The following is a 15,421-nucleotide window of genomic DNA, read 5'->3' as shown; positions in this document are numbered from 1 at the left end:
TAATGAGTTAAAAAAAAGGATTAATTTCGGATGGCGATGGAAAAAAACCAAGGATGATACAATTGATCAAAATTTCCTTCAATCCAATGTTTATTACATTAAAAAATGCATCGACGTCCTACCTGTGTGGTGCAGACTGAACTGATTCCAGAAAGTGTGAAGTGTCCTGAATGTAACATGACATTTCTGCGCACGGGCACTCATTGTGAGTGCCCACTTTACAAGCACATGGCAACAACCGCGATTGATCCTGCCCTTTTTGATGACAAGCCGTGAAGTAGGTAAGACGCATACAGTAGTCCCTTTCTCTATAGCCAGCAGAATCACACAATGGCGATCCTGCCAGGAGTTGCAGTTATTTTTGTTCTTTTAGACTGCAACTTGAATATCGAGTCAAAAGTTGACGCTTCTGGCGCTGAGAAAGGAATTACTCTCAAATAGAGTGCAGTGTTAAAAAAGTGGAAAGTGTGTCGATGAAGTGATACGAAATTTTGTTGTACGAGTTAAATGGCGAAAATTGTTTTGATAAAATGAAAAAGAAAATTGTGTTGAACAAGTCAAATGACCATACATTGCGAGTCGAAAGGATCGCGCTGAGCAGGTAGAAATGAGTGTATTGCGGGCCGGAAAGGTCGCGCACGGCGGGTTAAAAGAACCGCGCATTGCGGGTTAAAAGAACCGCGCATTGCGGGTCAGAATGGCCGCGCACAGCGGGTTGAAGGAACCGCGCATTGCGGGTCAGAATGGCCGCGCACAGCGGGTTGAGCCGCGCATTGCTGGTCAGAATGGCCGCGCACAGCGGATCGAAGGAATCGCGCGCAGCGGGTCGGAATAATCGCGTAGAGTGGATTATAATGTATCGCTTATAGCGGGAGAAAAGATATGCGCAGAGCCAATTAAAAACACCGTGTCAGGTGGTAAAGTACCGTTCTGTGGGCCGTGATGAGTGAATAAAACACATTCGAAAATCAATTACTTCCCTTAATTTTTTTATCATTACCCATCTGTACGGAATGGTGTCTTAGGGAAAGCCGGATGTGCAGTAGCACCAAAAGCACTCTAAGATAATTCATTGAAGGTGGTTCACGGAAGCTACTACAAAAATGAAAAGCATTATATGTAAACATGTGTGGTGGCCAGGTATAAAACATGTTGTATCAGCCGGAGAGAACAACGTCAATGAAAAGGGTGTCCATTCCAAAACAGCATACAGTAACACTATATTTATAAGGCCCTAAGTGAGATTCGATAATATAATTATCATTATGATAGTAGATTTTAATTCGACATACATAACAGAACAAGAAAATCGACTAATTTCGAGAGTACTAGAAACTTTATGGTATAATAGAGGAGTAAGATTTTCGAAAACCATAAAACGAATATTTCTTCGATCTTCTCGATACTATTATTTGCTTGGCAAAACGGATTAGTCGAAATTTATATGAAATTATTATGAAAGCCACTTCGGCAAAACGAGAAACGTTGATGAATTGAGGAAGGTAGTGCATGCTCATAACGCGGCGGCCTAAAGACATCACGAAGGTATCGCCTGAAAAGGTGACATACGGACGTCTTTGACCGAACATAGCTATCCCGTTTTCTACAAATGCCTTCCTCAGCACAGGAATCGTGAAGTCAAGAAAACGAGAAAACAACGCTATTGCAGTATTAAGCCGAAGGATGAAGTTATCACCGAACGGCATTCCAGTACCAATTGAGATCCTCGTTTCTCACCGACTAGGCACACTGTTATGAACGGCAGTCTGATTCAGTTATAAAGATATGAGATCATGCGAGCGGCATATATCATAGACGAAAATAGTCAAACCATGGCGGGGTACACTAAAGTGTACAGATTCACTGGGCAGTCCCATCTGTGAAAGACTATTAAGCTATTGTTTTGAAGAACGGGTAAGAAACAATTTCTTGGGAACGTAATGCAATCGTTATTTGTTGTATCGTCTGATACAAGAAGATTCACGAGTTAAAGAGTTAAATAGGACATTCCCAACATTTTTTTTGAATTCGTAATCCAAATTCGGAAAAAAAACATCAAAATTCAACAAACCTACCGTTATCAAAATCTGAAAAACAAATTAATGTACATAAATAATATAAATTCAAATACAGTATAATGGAATGGAATTGAAAGTTATTATGGGAAAGTTTCACGTCAACAGCGACTCTTATCATAATTCAACAAAAACTTTTTTTACTTCTTTTTTTGAGAAGGTGGTGGATGTGTGGTGCAGACTGAACTGATTCCAGAAAGTGTGAAGTGTCCTGAATGTAACATGACATTTCTGCGCACGGGCACTCATTGTGAGTGCCCACTTTACAAGCACATGGCAACAACCGCGATTGATCCTGCCCTTTTTGATGACAAGCCGTGAAGTAGGTAAGACGCATACAGTAGTCCCTTTCACACACACAGAATCACACACTACCGAGCAACGTTACGTCAATTAATACGCTTAAGGTCTCATCTGAAGATGTTTGTTGAAGCTGTAAAGAAAATAAATTCAGGAGATACTGGACAAGTTTGTATCGTGGTGCCGTGCCAACAACTTGACTTCAGTATTCCAAAGTGCCACGTCATCAGCATCAATCACAGGAAAGGCCCCCGGCAATTAAAATATACGGAACCACCCTGACACGTGTGCAGACGGTGCGTTATCTTGGAATTTCCTTGGACCCCAGCCTAACGTTTGAAACCACTATGTAGAAAAAATCGCAATAGGCACAACGACTGCTTGGTTTCATTGGAAAAGTGACGAATGGGTTTGTAGATCTCATTATATGTCAGTCTGGATCGACCCATTCGGATTCAATCGTCTGGGATTTGTTCTATAGTACCGTAACCGATGGTATAGAGGTCATTCAACGTAAATTCGTGAAATTTGCTCGCGACTTGCCGTGGGACAGATGCTAGTTGCTGGGATTGGAGACGCTGGTAAAAAGAAGGGAGAATGCGAAATCTATTTTTGCTACCAAGCAATTGAACGCCGAGCTCGACGCTCCGAACCTCCTGACTCTTGTGGACATTAATGTCCCTGTATACACACTCAGCACCAGTGGCGTCGACTGGGGTGTGCGGCCCGCCCTCGGGTATACGATTTTAGGGATGCAGAAAGTTCCACTCGACGCCACAGCTCAGGACCTCCGAATTCTTTCGCCTGCCATGATAGAGGCAGGACTACGATGAACTAATACGAGCAATCATGCGTAGTTTTAATCTATAGCTCAGTTTCGTACAAGGCTTGAAAGATATTAGAATTAGGTATTCTTCATTGAGACTATATAACGTCGGATGAAATAAAACAAATAATAAATAAATTATAAAGAATAACCGGAACATTAGCCATGGCCGATGAAAAGATGGATGTCGTCAGGTTCTTCTGCTGCTTTTCCGTTTTGGTCACGAAATCATTAGAATAGGATCCTCCCAGCCGTATGGCACCCGCCATGTTTTTGGTGCCAACATCTCACACGTCAGAATTATTTGTTTTCTTCAAAACAGCGATCCGCGTTGACGGCAGTAAGCTTCGTTTACTAGTTTAGGGGAGCGTCAAAGAACAGCTGATTTTCAGTCGGAGTGAACGTTTTCAAAATTAAAATTATGAATGAAAATTAGCTTTTCCATATCAAATTAGTATTCTGTTTAAATTAAAAACATTTTTGTTTGCAGGTGGGGAAAAAGTCTCATACGAAAATTGTTTATGAAGACAACTTTATATTATAGAGAAAAAAAACAGCAACAATGTTGGAATTGTATAACCATATGGATGAATGACAGTCAGAAATACGTGTTTCTAATAATTAAATAACATAATGTGAAAATTTTCATTCAAATTTTAAAATTTGAAAACCGGCTCCGTGTCTTCTAATCTGGTAGAGATTCCACTAACGATTTTGGGACCCAAATTATGGCTCTAACTTGAAGTCGCCACCAGACGTCGACGTCATCGCGAATTACCAATTTACCACCACCTGACATATCGTGATGTCGATGATGATGATTTACAGCAGAGGGATAGTGAGATAGGCGGTGACGGTAGGTAGAGTGAGATAGCGATAATCGTGTCATACACCTGGATCCTCCGCTTGAGAATCGCTCGATTATATACAGTTTCTTTTGAATTTCAAATGTGACTTATTTCAAGCGAGAATGAAATATTTCAACGTTAAAGTAAGTTTTAAATGGAGAACGATAGAAGTTGGGTGTCAAAGAACGAATGGTAAAGCGGTTATAGAGCTTTAATTTGATTTATAGAAACATTCAAGTTCATTATGCATTTTTTGGGGAAAATTAAGAATAACACCTTAAAAACCACTAACTTTTACCAAGGGGGTATTCTAGAGCTCCGTAAAATTAAAACAAAGAAAATTTGTAGTACCCATCATACACTCGACTTCTGTATCAAATATGTATTCCATGCAAGTGAGAAGCATGTTATTTGCAAGTGATTGAAAAATCTTGAACGAGAATCGTTTCTGAAAATAATTTGATATTACAATGAGTTTTGGTAGAAGTACTAGGAAATTTATAATAAAAGGAAATTGTTAGGTTCAATTAGATGATCAATCAATGAACCGTTCTGCGATTGGACCAATGGACGTTCGCTTAGCAAGAAGACGTAAATGTTTGAAGGTATTTATAACAAAAAAAAACTATTTTGAGCGGAACGAAGTTTGCCGGGTCAGCTAGTATTTATATAAATTCGATATGAATCGGTTCAGTAGAACTTGAGATATACAGTAAACATTCACTAACTGGGCGAAAAGGGAAGACCAGTTATCGACATTCACGTTTTAACTGGTCCGGCATGTAAACGTCAAATAAAATCGAGGGGAACTTCAATGAATTGTTTTATTCATGTAATTGGATAAACAAAAGTATTCCAATGGAATTTTCGCATTGAGTGCTACAACAGGTATGAAATATAGTTTGAGAAAATTGTTTTTTTTTTGTAGTTTAATCAATGTTTTTGTCATGCGAAAATAATGTCAATTTTCATAACATTTCAAATTACATTCGAATTCACCTCACAGCAAATCTTCCATTTGAATACGGCGTCAATTGTTTACGAAATTCTGCTTTTTAACTGGACCAGTTAACGTTCGCCCAGTTAAACAGCAGACCAGTTAAACCAGGATCAGTTAGCGAACGGTTACTGTAGTGTACGCCAGTTTGAAAAAACTAGTTTCGAGAACGCGCCCGGTGCGGTAGAAATTCTGAGTACTAATCCCCCGAGCTTGACTGCCTCGAATGCTTTTATTATTCGTCATGTTTACAATTCTTGTTTTCTTATTTACTAATACAAAATTTGGCGCGCGCTAAATTCACGGGCGCGCGCTTCGAATGGCTTTATTATTTGTTATGTTTACAATTCTTGTTTTCTTATTTACTAATACAAAATTTGGCGCGCGCTTCCTCGTGCTGACTCTGCACGCGATTGTGTAAAGAGCAACACAATTAAACTAGGGCAAATTTAGCATACGCGGATACAAAAATTAACAACAGGGCCGTTCATCTCCAAAGTGGATGTACTTTTGTAAATTGACAACAACGCGCGTGTTAAAATGAAATATGGAAAAATGGAGCGAAGCATTCTCCAAGCGTCTCTATAATGATGTCTGAAGCGATTAGGGCCGCTTCAAATGATATCTAAATCCAGTAATTTGGAAATTTCACTACTGTATCCTGTATAAAACTTTCTCATCTTATTAATGGAAGCAACAGAATTGTCCTATGTTTAAATTAGAACCAGTTAGAGGCAAACAGAGCCCGAAATAGAGAAAAGGTTCAATAACTCTGTCATTGTTGCAATTCGAACAAAAGCGTAGGATTTTTTTCAACAAATTTGATTCTCTTTAACCTCGTGAAATGATTGGGATTTTTATATGAGAAAGGTACATTAAGACTTTAAGGGGATGATTCAAAAAAAATTTTTTATATTCAAACAACAAAAAATATATGTATAAAAAACAAATAAAAAAAAAATTTCTGACTCGATTTGTACAGTGAAAAGAAATCGGAGACTGTATCTAATCGAGTTCGCCCTGTATTTTTTCCTTTTTTATTGAAAACCAAAATTTTATGACCATATAAAGAGTAGCAGTTGCATCTCCCACGAGATCTTTCAACTATTTTTATTTAGAGACTAGCTGACCCGACGAACTTCGTCCCGCCCAAAATAGATTTTTTGATTTGAGTACTTTCAAACATCCACGTTTTCTTACTAAGTGAATGTTAGTGAGTCCAACCACTGAACTCTTCATTGATTGATTACCCCTTTACAATTTCCTTTTACTATAAATTGTCTAGTACTTCTACAAAAATTCATCCTTACAATATAAAATTATTCTCAGACACAATTCTCGTTCAAGATTCTTCAAGCATTTGGAAATAACATGTTTCTCCGTTGCATGGAATACATGTTTGGTACAGAGAATATTACAAAATAAGATAGCTCAAATCGGACCATTCCTTCCTCGGGTTTAGGGCACACCAACACATTTGGCCTTCCGTTTTTGTTTATATAGATAAAAGATATAGGAATGCGTTATTCCGTCTGAAAATCCTTTTCCACTTTCGAACAAAAATCAAATTCGTTAGCGCCAACATGAAATGGACTAACAACGTTTAGCTAATCGTAGAACTTATGGGAATTCAATTTTCCGAATTTTCCGATTTTTCTCTCCGCTATATTGATCTACGGGAAGAGACGAATACAACAAAATACAGCAGGCTAAAATCGGACCATCCCATCTTCGGGTTTTCCGCTTACCAACAGATTTTGCCTTACATTTTTATTTATATAAATATAAGATATGGAAATGTGTTATTTCGCATGAAAATCCATGTCCACCTACGAACAAAGATCAATTTCGATAGCGCAAACATCGAATGGACTAACAACGCTTATTATGATGTAATTTTCGAACATGTGGGAGTTCAATTTTCCGAATTCTCCGACCTTCCTTCAGGATTTTCCGAAAATTTTCCGATTTTTCTCTCCACTATATTGATCTACGGAGGCTTAAATCGGACCATCCCTTCTCCAGGTTTTCCGCTTACCAACAGATTTTGCTTTACATTTTTATTTATATAGATAGATAGATATTAGATATGGTAATGCGTTATTTCGCCTGAAAATCCATTCCCAGGTACGAACAAAGATCAATTTCGATAGCGCAAACATCTAATGGACTAACAACGCTTATTATGATGTAATTTTCGAACATGTGGGAATTCAATTTTCCGAATTTTCCGACCTTCCTTCAGGATTTTCCTGAAATTTTCCGATTTTTCTCTCTACTATATTGATCTACGGGAAGAGACGAATACAACAAAATACAGGAGGCTAAAATCGGACCATCCCTTCTTCGGGTTTTTCGCTTACCAACATATTTTGCCTTACATTTTTATTTATATAGATTCTGTTTCACTGGCCACGGTGATGTTGTTGTGTTTTGTATCGATATTCCAAGTTATTTTTTTTCAAATGTCTAAACGAAAGTGTCATTTTATCGACGATTTGCGCCAGAACTACCCCTTTTCCACAAAAGAACTTAAGAATTATGGGGCCAACGCTGCATATGTAATACAAAAGTGTCGTTGGCTCATAGCGATATTTAGCTTCAGCCATTTTGTTGACACAGATGTTTAGAATCAACAATGAAACATTACAGGTAGATCTGATTAGGAAAAGCATATCGAAACACCAAAACATTGCCAGAATATTCGATTGGCATCCACTTCCAAATCCATTCTGAACTATTTGGTGCAGAAATTCAGACGCTCAGAAAATTTGGGTTGCAGGAGCTCTTGCGTTTCAGAAGGCGTCGTGCACAAATTACGTAACGCGATAAGAGGGGGGAGGGGGTCGAGGTTGCGTTACTTTCTGTGTATTAGAGATAGGAAATTGCGTTACGTAGGAGGGGAGGGGGTCCAAAATCCGGATTTCGGCCTACCGCAAGGCTCCTACCTAAGCCCCCTCTTGTACAGTTTTTACGTCAATGATATGGATGATTGTCTAACTAGAGACTGCACGCTGAGACAACATGCAGACGATGGAGTTATTCCATCACGGGTACTAATCCCGTCGTTCTGCAAAAGTCGTTGCAAGATACCCTAAACAATCTGTTCACGTGGGCCCTCAAGCTGGGTATCGAATTCTCTACGGAGAAAACTGAAATGGTCGATTTTTCCAGGAAGCACGAACCCGCCCAATTCCAGCTTCACCTATCCGGCAAAACGAGCAGGCACTCGATGTTTTTCAAATACCTGGGTGTATATTTTGATTCTATGTGTATCTGGGGGAGACACATTGCGTATTTGAAACAGAAATGCCAGCAAAGAATCAATTTTCTCCAAACAATAACCGGAACGCCCATCCAGGAGACCTCATTTAATTGTACAAAACGATATTATCAGTGTTAGAATATGGCAGTTTTTGCTTCCGATCAGGTGCCAGGATCGGAAAGAATACAATATCGTTGCTTGCGTATAGCCATGGAGTGTGTGCATTCGACACATAGGATGACTTTTTTTCAGCCCATCATCTTGCGTGGACACCGACTGGACAACATCGTTGCTGGGCGAGCTGGACGGCGAGGGATCGAGTGCCTTTCTCAAGGCTAGCCTGGTGGTAGCACTGGAGTAGAGTAGAGTTTCAGAAGGGCCTTTCTTAAGGCTAGAGACGAATTAACTGCAAAAGTTTAAAGTCTCTATAATACAATACCATACCATACACATACACATACGATGAGTCTCGAAGTCTTGGCAGGAGTACCCCCGCTTACTCTTCGGTTCACAGAATTATCCTACAGATTTCTCATCCGTTGCAAGATCATGAATCCGTTGGTGATTGATAACTTCGAAAATCTACTCCAACTGACTCCTCAGTCAAGTTTTATGTCTTTATACCATGAGTATCTTACCCACGACGTGCACCCTTCACCAGGCATCTCCAACCAAGTTTGCTTCCCTTATTTTTGCAATTCCTCTGTCATTTTTTATCTGTCCATGAGACAAAAAATCCATGGAATCCAAGATTATCTACGATCCAATGTAATTCCGTCGATATTTTCGGAAAAATATGGGAAAGTTAAATCTGATAAAATGTTCTTTACTGATGGTTCATTCATAAACGGGTCCACTGGCTTCGGCATCTTCAATGAAAATTCCAGTGCCTCTTTCAAACTCACTGCCAAAAAAACCTGCCGTGCTCGTGAAAAGACAGAAGCCATCATCTCCGGAGTATTTTCACCGCCCAAGAAATATGTTGAATGAATAAATTGCACGTGTTTTTATTTATTGATATCTTAAAGCAAGGGTTTTCACATTTTTTTATGGCAGAGCAGTTTTTATAGCAAAACCATTTGACGGAGCACCTGCATTTTTCAATCAATAAAACAAATCATATTTGCATCGACATTACCCAACTGGAAACAATTCTAGTTCAGTTATACATCGCAGTTACACAGCATCTGACCCGGAGTGAACAGGATGAATCACTATACGCCAAGTGAAATTAAATTAAAGATTATTTTTTTCAAGGAGTTTTCAAGTGGGAGCATTTGCTATAACTTCGCGGAGCACTTATTTCCCGCGGAGCACCATTTGAAAAATTGTGATGTTGCTGTCTCCAATGCTCTGTACGTGTGCCCGACACGGGATACTTCCTATTGGGATGCAGCTGACCATTAATCAGCAACGCCCCCCTAGTATGTACCCCATATCTAGCGTGGTGCGTCTTCTTAATCTACATGCGTTGTTCAGGGTCAGTCTAATCATGATGGAAGGGCAAATTAAACTAAATACAAAACGGTGCATATTTGACCTAAACCGGTCACTAAATAAAGTCTTGAAGATCACGTGAGTTTAATTGAATAGATCGCACAAGAGATTCGTATCGCAACAATCACCTACTTTTTGCAACATTAGCACACTGAAGCATGTTGTTCATTATTGTCACATCGATTCCCCCCAATGGCTGTGTTCGGAAAATTATTGAAAATGTGGCCAAATTGTTAAATTATTTTTTCTCATTATTAGGTTCAGGTATTCAACAATGTTGTAGTAGCTTTGATTTCATGATGCAATAAATAACGGTATAATAACTTGGTTAAAAAGAAAACTCAAACGAAAGAAGAATGTCGAAAGTAATATCGTTAGTGCATTATAGCTCACGAATGCTCGAAGTCTAAATTCATGTTTCAAAATGCTTATAAATAGCCGTAACATAACTCATCACTAGCTGCCAATCAGGTCGTTCCAACTGGCACATTTCATCAATACTCTGAAATGAAAATGGAACATCTGTAGATTAATACACAAGAAAGCAACGTTACAAAGTACCTACCAGAGATGTTGATATTCCCACGCTTTCCGCTGCTGCAAAGGCCAAAGTGAAGTTACGTCGCTTGTCATTGGGACTAAGCTTGTCGTAAGGAATACGATCCGGTATGTAGGAATGTATAATCGCACACAATGCTAGACCATCGTTCCACGAGGAGCTGAAGTTGGTTATGTCTATATTCCGATAGCCGACTGTTTTATTTTGACACCATTTCAGGAGCGCGTTGCGCTTCGATCCGCCATTCTTAACAAGCGCATTCAATGGATCTTTACGATCACCTGCGGCGAAAGAAAAATATATTTAATAGATAGAAAGTAATGTATTCTAACTACACATTCTGGATAATTTGTTCTTTTTTCTTTACTGCTTCGTATATGTATGTATGGAAACTGTAACAGATGATCCTCTTAGGGCCTAACAACACGTAATGTGTGAGCTATTCATATGGATAAATTCTTGTAGAGGAGCCAAAAAATCAGCTCAGTGAAGAAAGTTTATCTGTGAAAAGAGTTCTCCATTTCTCAACTGAATACAAGCAACATAGATGGAGTGGATACAAACTAGGGGCACCGGGAGATGTTGATCCATCCTCAGCATCCGATCTTTGAATCTGCTCTGCACAGTCCTTAGAGAATGGGGTTAAAACTGTTGACAGCTTGTGGTGAAAAGACCTCCCACAAGTCGCCAGCCGACTGTTGCAAAAAGAAAAAATATACGCACCCCTAAGTAATTTGCACTCGAGTGTCTGTCACGCGAAACCGTGAGTTTCATTGCACTGCGAGTGATTAAAGTCCACAGTAGAGATCATAACCATGGTGCGTACCCAAAGTTTGAAGGCTTGTTACGGTTTTTTGATACTCAAAAGCTACATTCCGAAGATATTTAGTTCACTGTATAAATTTTTTCATGTTCAAGACTTATCTTGAATTTTACGAACGCATACTGTCCGACAAATTCTTGAAAATGCAAAAGATCCTGAATACCATAGAACTCTTCGGCTCGACGAAAGCAGTATTTGCTATCGCCGGTATGATCTTCATCAAAATGATCTAGGCAGGGAACAGTGATAGCTGTATTCAAATATACACCCAGGGTTTTTTACGCGGAGGATACGTATCTCGTAAAAAAAACGCGTTAATTGGAAAACCTGCGTAAAAAAACCGCGTTAATTGGAAAATCCGCGTAAAAAAACCACGTTAATTGGAAAATCCGCGTAAAAAAAACCATGTCACCTAATGATAGATATCAAATGGGACTATCCTTACGTAGAACGGAAGTGAAAAATTGAGTGTTACTCGCCTCCGAAAACCCGTAGTTTTTTCCTGCGATTTCGTTGGTTACTGATAGCTATTGTCCGGTTTTCCCCACGAATGAGGACATCTGCTGTTGCTAGAAGATTCCCTTGTGATTTGTACACTCTTCTGCCGATGCACGTGCAGTACCACTATTGGACCGTCCAGAGCTAAGTAGACAGAAAAATCCATTCACGAATCGCTGCCCCGTTGTACAGCCCGGTGAGCTACCCTAACACCTAAAATCCACGTAAGAATCATGATAAGGTGCTGCACTAATTTCCTTTATAAGCTCTAAGCTCCGTTACAAGCACTAATTACCGTAATATACTATGAGGGAACATAAGCGAAAAATATGAGCTGAGGGGGAGATGTGATATTGCACTGTTCTTTTTTTACGCATGTACCGCGTAAAAAAACTGCGTTAATTGGAAAATCCGCGTAAAAAAACCGCGTTAATTGGAAAATCCGCGTAAAAAAAACCGCGTTAATTGGAAAATCCGCGTAAAAAAACCTCGTAAAAAAACCGCGTAAAAAAAAACCTGGGTGTACATCAAATGGAAATGCAAAACCCGAGAAGACGGAGTCGACGATTAATTAGCAACACCATCGGAATCTCGGGCCTGTAAGGTATTTCCCCTTCCCGCGGTGCAAGCTGGGGTGCGCTAAATGAACTATAGGGTGTTCAATAAGTTCGAATGCACTTTAAAAATTTATTTTAAAAAATTAAAATATAAGACATTCTTTTCTGCGTCAATGTTTATTGAGTATCTTTACGACATATTAGCACCCCCTCTTCGTGCTGTATGACGAGCTTAAGACGTTTCCATAAAGAATCGCACGTGACATGCACCTGGTCCATCGGCATCTTGTCCCAGATCATGGAAATGAGCTTCTTAAACCCGTCCATAGTGCTCACTTTATGGTCGCTCTATTTGGCCAGCATGTACGACCATACATAGAAGTCCAGGAGTCCCAAGTTAGAAGAATACGGAATGATCCAATTGCAACGACTTTAGCATGAAAAAAGGACACGAATTGGAAATGGACCACTGGCGCAACAAGGTAAGCAGGCTCAACTGGCTAGTAAGGCGCACACAAAGTCCGTGGGTCTCAAGTGGCGGTACACTGAGAACCAAATAGACAACATCTGCATCAATTGAATGTTAAGACGGAGTAGTCTGCTTGGCGTGCGGAATAAACGTAGTGCCGACATCGCTTCCGAACACCATGTTTTCATCGGAGAAATCCGTCTACGCATAGCGCGGGTTCAACGAAGGGAGGGAAAGCTCGGCTGTCGATCAACACACACCGATTGGAAGATTCTAACCTCAAGAAAGTCTTCATCGCTATCAGCGAGAATAACCTGGGAGAACTACCCATCCAGAGGAAAGAAATGATCTCGAAGGGCACCTGAAAGATGAAAAATGATCGGAGGGACGCTCCACGGGACAAGCGAGCGTGGGCTGACTCTCTTGTTAACGAAGGGAAAAGAGCCGCTACAACCGGTAACCTTCGCCCCCTCTACGATGTATCACGACGCATGAAAGGAGCAAGGATGAATACCAAGATGCCAGTGAAAGACGCGACTGATCAGTTTATAACCGACTTCATTGAGAAGCTGAAACGCTGATTCTAACACTTCGAGCAGCTGCTCCAAATGCACGCGAACCACCAATCTCCAACATTCCAGTGTGAACCGTGAACCACCCCAGTGAGACGCATTTCCCGTTTAAACACAGAAGCGCCGTCATTGCGAGAGATAGAAGCTGCTTCAAAAATCAAAAGTACGAATGGGTCCACTAACCAGGTCGATCGCATATCCGTCGAGATGCTCAAAGATGACCCCTCACTAATTTATTCGTAAATATCTGGGAAACCGCAACATTTCCGGTCGACTGGATACAGAGCATCCTTATCAAGGTCCCAAAGAAAGCGGAGTGCGACAACTGGCGAGGGATCATGCTGCTGTGCGTAGTTCTTGAAGTCTTGTGCAAGATAATCCTCAATCGGGTCAAGGAGAAGATAGAAGCGACACTCCGGCGACAGCGGGCGGGCTCTAGAGCTGGTAGGGCCTGATACGACCACATTGCCACGCTGCATCATTATCGAGCAGATCAATGATTTGAGTGCTCCCGTGGACGAGTGGTTAGCGTCACATCTAACATGCTGGGGGTTCGGGTTCGATTCGCGATCTGATCGGGGGAATTTTTCGCCAAAGAAATTTCCTCCGACTTGCACTGTGCTCACGCGTATTCTAGAGCTTGTCACTCAAAATGCATTCGAGGAGTATCAGTTGGCATAGAAAACTCCACAAAGGCAAAACTGTTTATTTTCGCCACTTCTGTTTCTCATCGTCATCGACGGGATCATGGTGGACACTATCGACCGTAAACCGAACCGAATTCTTTGGGAGCCTATTAGGATGGAGCATCTCAACGACTTTGCATTTGCCGACGACACTGGATCAGTATCATCGCGGCGCTCTGATATGCAGAGTCAGCTTGACGACCGTATGCTCTTTCGCGTCTGGCCTGAGAATCAATGTCAGCAAGATGAAAGATATGGATGTCAACACGGTCACACCTTCCAGATTTACAGTAGCTGGGCAAGCAGTGGAGAGGATCGAGAATTTAGAATTTCCAATATATTGGCAGCTGCCTTTGCGAGCTGAGGGAGACAAGGAGGTCAAAACACATCAGTTACCATACCAAAATCCGGGTTTTTAAATCCAACATAAAAACTGTACAGCTTTACGCGCGGAAGCTTCAGGTCTTCCTGAACCGTTGACTGGTATACAACTGGATCTTGATTGATACATCGTCGTTGCCAGCAGTTGCTGATATTAACATAAGTTCAGAAGCGCGAGCGGTCGTGGGTCGGTCACACATTACGGAAAAGTAGTAGTGAAATCTGCAAACAAGCATTAGACCCAGAGGTTCCTGGCGACGGAGCCCCACAACGAGATAAGAGGAGTCAAACCCAAATTTGACCTGGGACGGGTCAAAGCGAAAGCTGCGGATCGCCCAGGATGGAAGCTTCTAACGAAGGCACCATGCTTCCAGTGCGGAGCACTGCGACAATACGTAAGTAAAAGAACAGATGATTGAAAAATCAAAATTCTTTTTTCTAATTTATCTATTTATTCTATATGAAGGTCGTCCTTTCTTTAAACACGGAATAGAAATTGCATATTTCTATTCTCACACCAAAAGCATTTGTTTTGTTCCTCAGCATGAAGCTTACAGAACAATCAAAGGTAAAAAAAAGCATTTTTGATTTTGTATCGTCATTTTGTATCGTCATAATCATTCAAACAAATAAATAAATTGAAAACCCATTATTAAAAATTTAAGAACTGATATCTGCCCAGAACTAATCTCACAGACACCCCATAAACGTCAACCGTGCCTGTAATTTAGTCGAAACAAATTCTTGGTTTTAGCTCCAATTCTAGAAAACAACCTTTCGGTTGGATCTAATGTCACAATCCAGTTCATAGATCGCATGAGTCACTGGTTGCAATACATCGTACCACTCACTAGCCACCGGAATTTTAATCCTGTCAGCATTTGTACGGAAGTGCTCCCTTGGCCGAGTGGTTAGCGTCATAACTAACATGTTCGGGTTCGATTCCCGTTCTGGTCGGGGGAATTTTTCGTCAAAGAAATTTCCTCCGACTTGCACTGTGATCACGCGTATTCTAGAGCTTGCCACTCAGAATGCATTCAAGGCGTGTTATTTGGCATAGAAATCTCA

General features: G+C 40.6%; 1 protein-coding gene across 11 annotated transcripts in view; it reads right to left on the bottom strand.

The window, feature by feature from the left end:
- Positions 1-10,038: 10,038 nt before the first annotated feature.
- Positions 10,039-15,421, bottom strand: part of LOC129780194 (cytospin-A) — a 139,818-nt gene continuing 134,435 nt past the window's right edge. For 10 of the 11 annotated variants that reach the window (XM_055788207.1, XM_055788201.1, XM_055788202.1 and 7 more), the window contains 2 exons: positions 10,374-10,648; positions 10,039-10,310 (listed from right to left, as the gene is read on the bottom strand). In XM_055788207.1, coding sequence (XP_055644182.1) covers positions 10,221-10,310; positions 10,374-10,648 — 365 coding nt within the window. In that variant the 3' untranslated portion in view covers positions 10,039-10,220. Of the gene's footprint in view, positions 10,311-10,373; positions 10,649-11,669; positions 11,902-15,421 lie in introns of those variants that run through there. The other variant, XM_055788206.1, reaches the window with a different exon arrangement.

The sequence above is a fragment of the Toxorhynchites rutilus genome, chromosome 3 (genome assembly GCF_029784135.1).
Source record: "Toxorhynchites rutilus septentrionalis strain SRP chromosome 3, ASM2978413v1, whole genome shotgun sequence".
Taxonomy (NCBI): Eukaryota; Metazoa; Arthropoda; class Insecta; order Diptera; family Culicidae; genus Toxorhynchites; species Toxorhynchites rutilus.
This window is presented reverse-complemented; position numbering and strand designations above follow the sequence as displayed.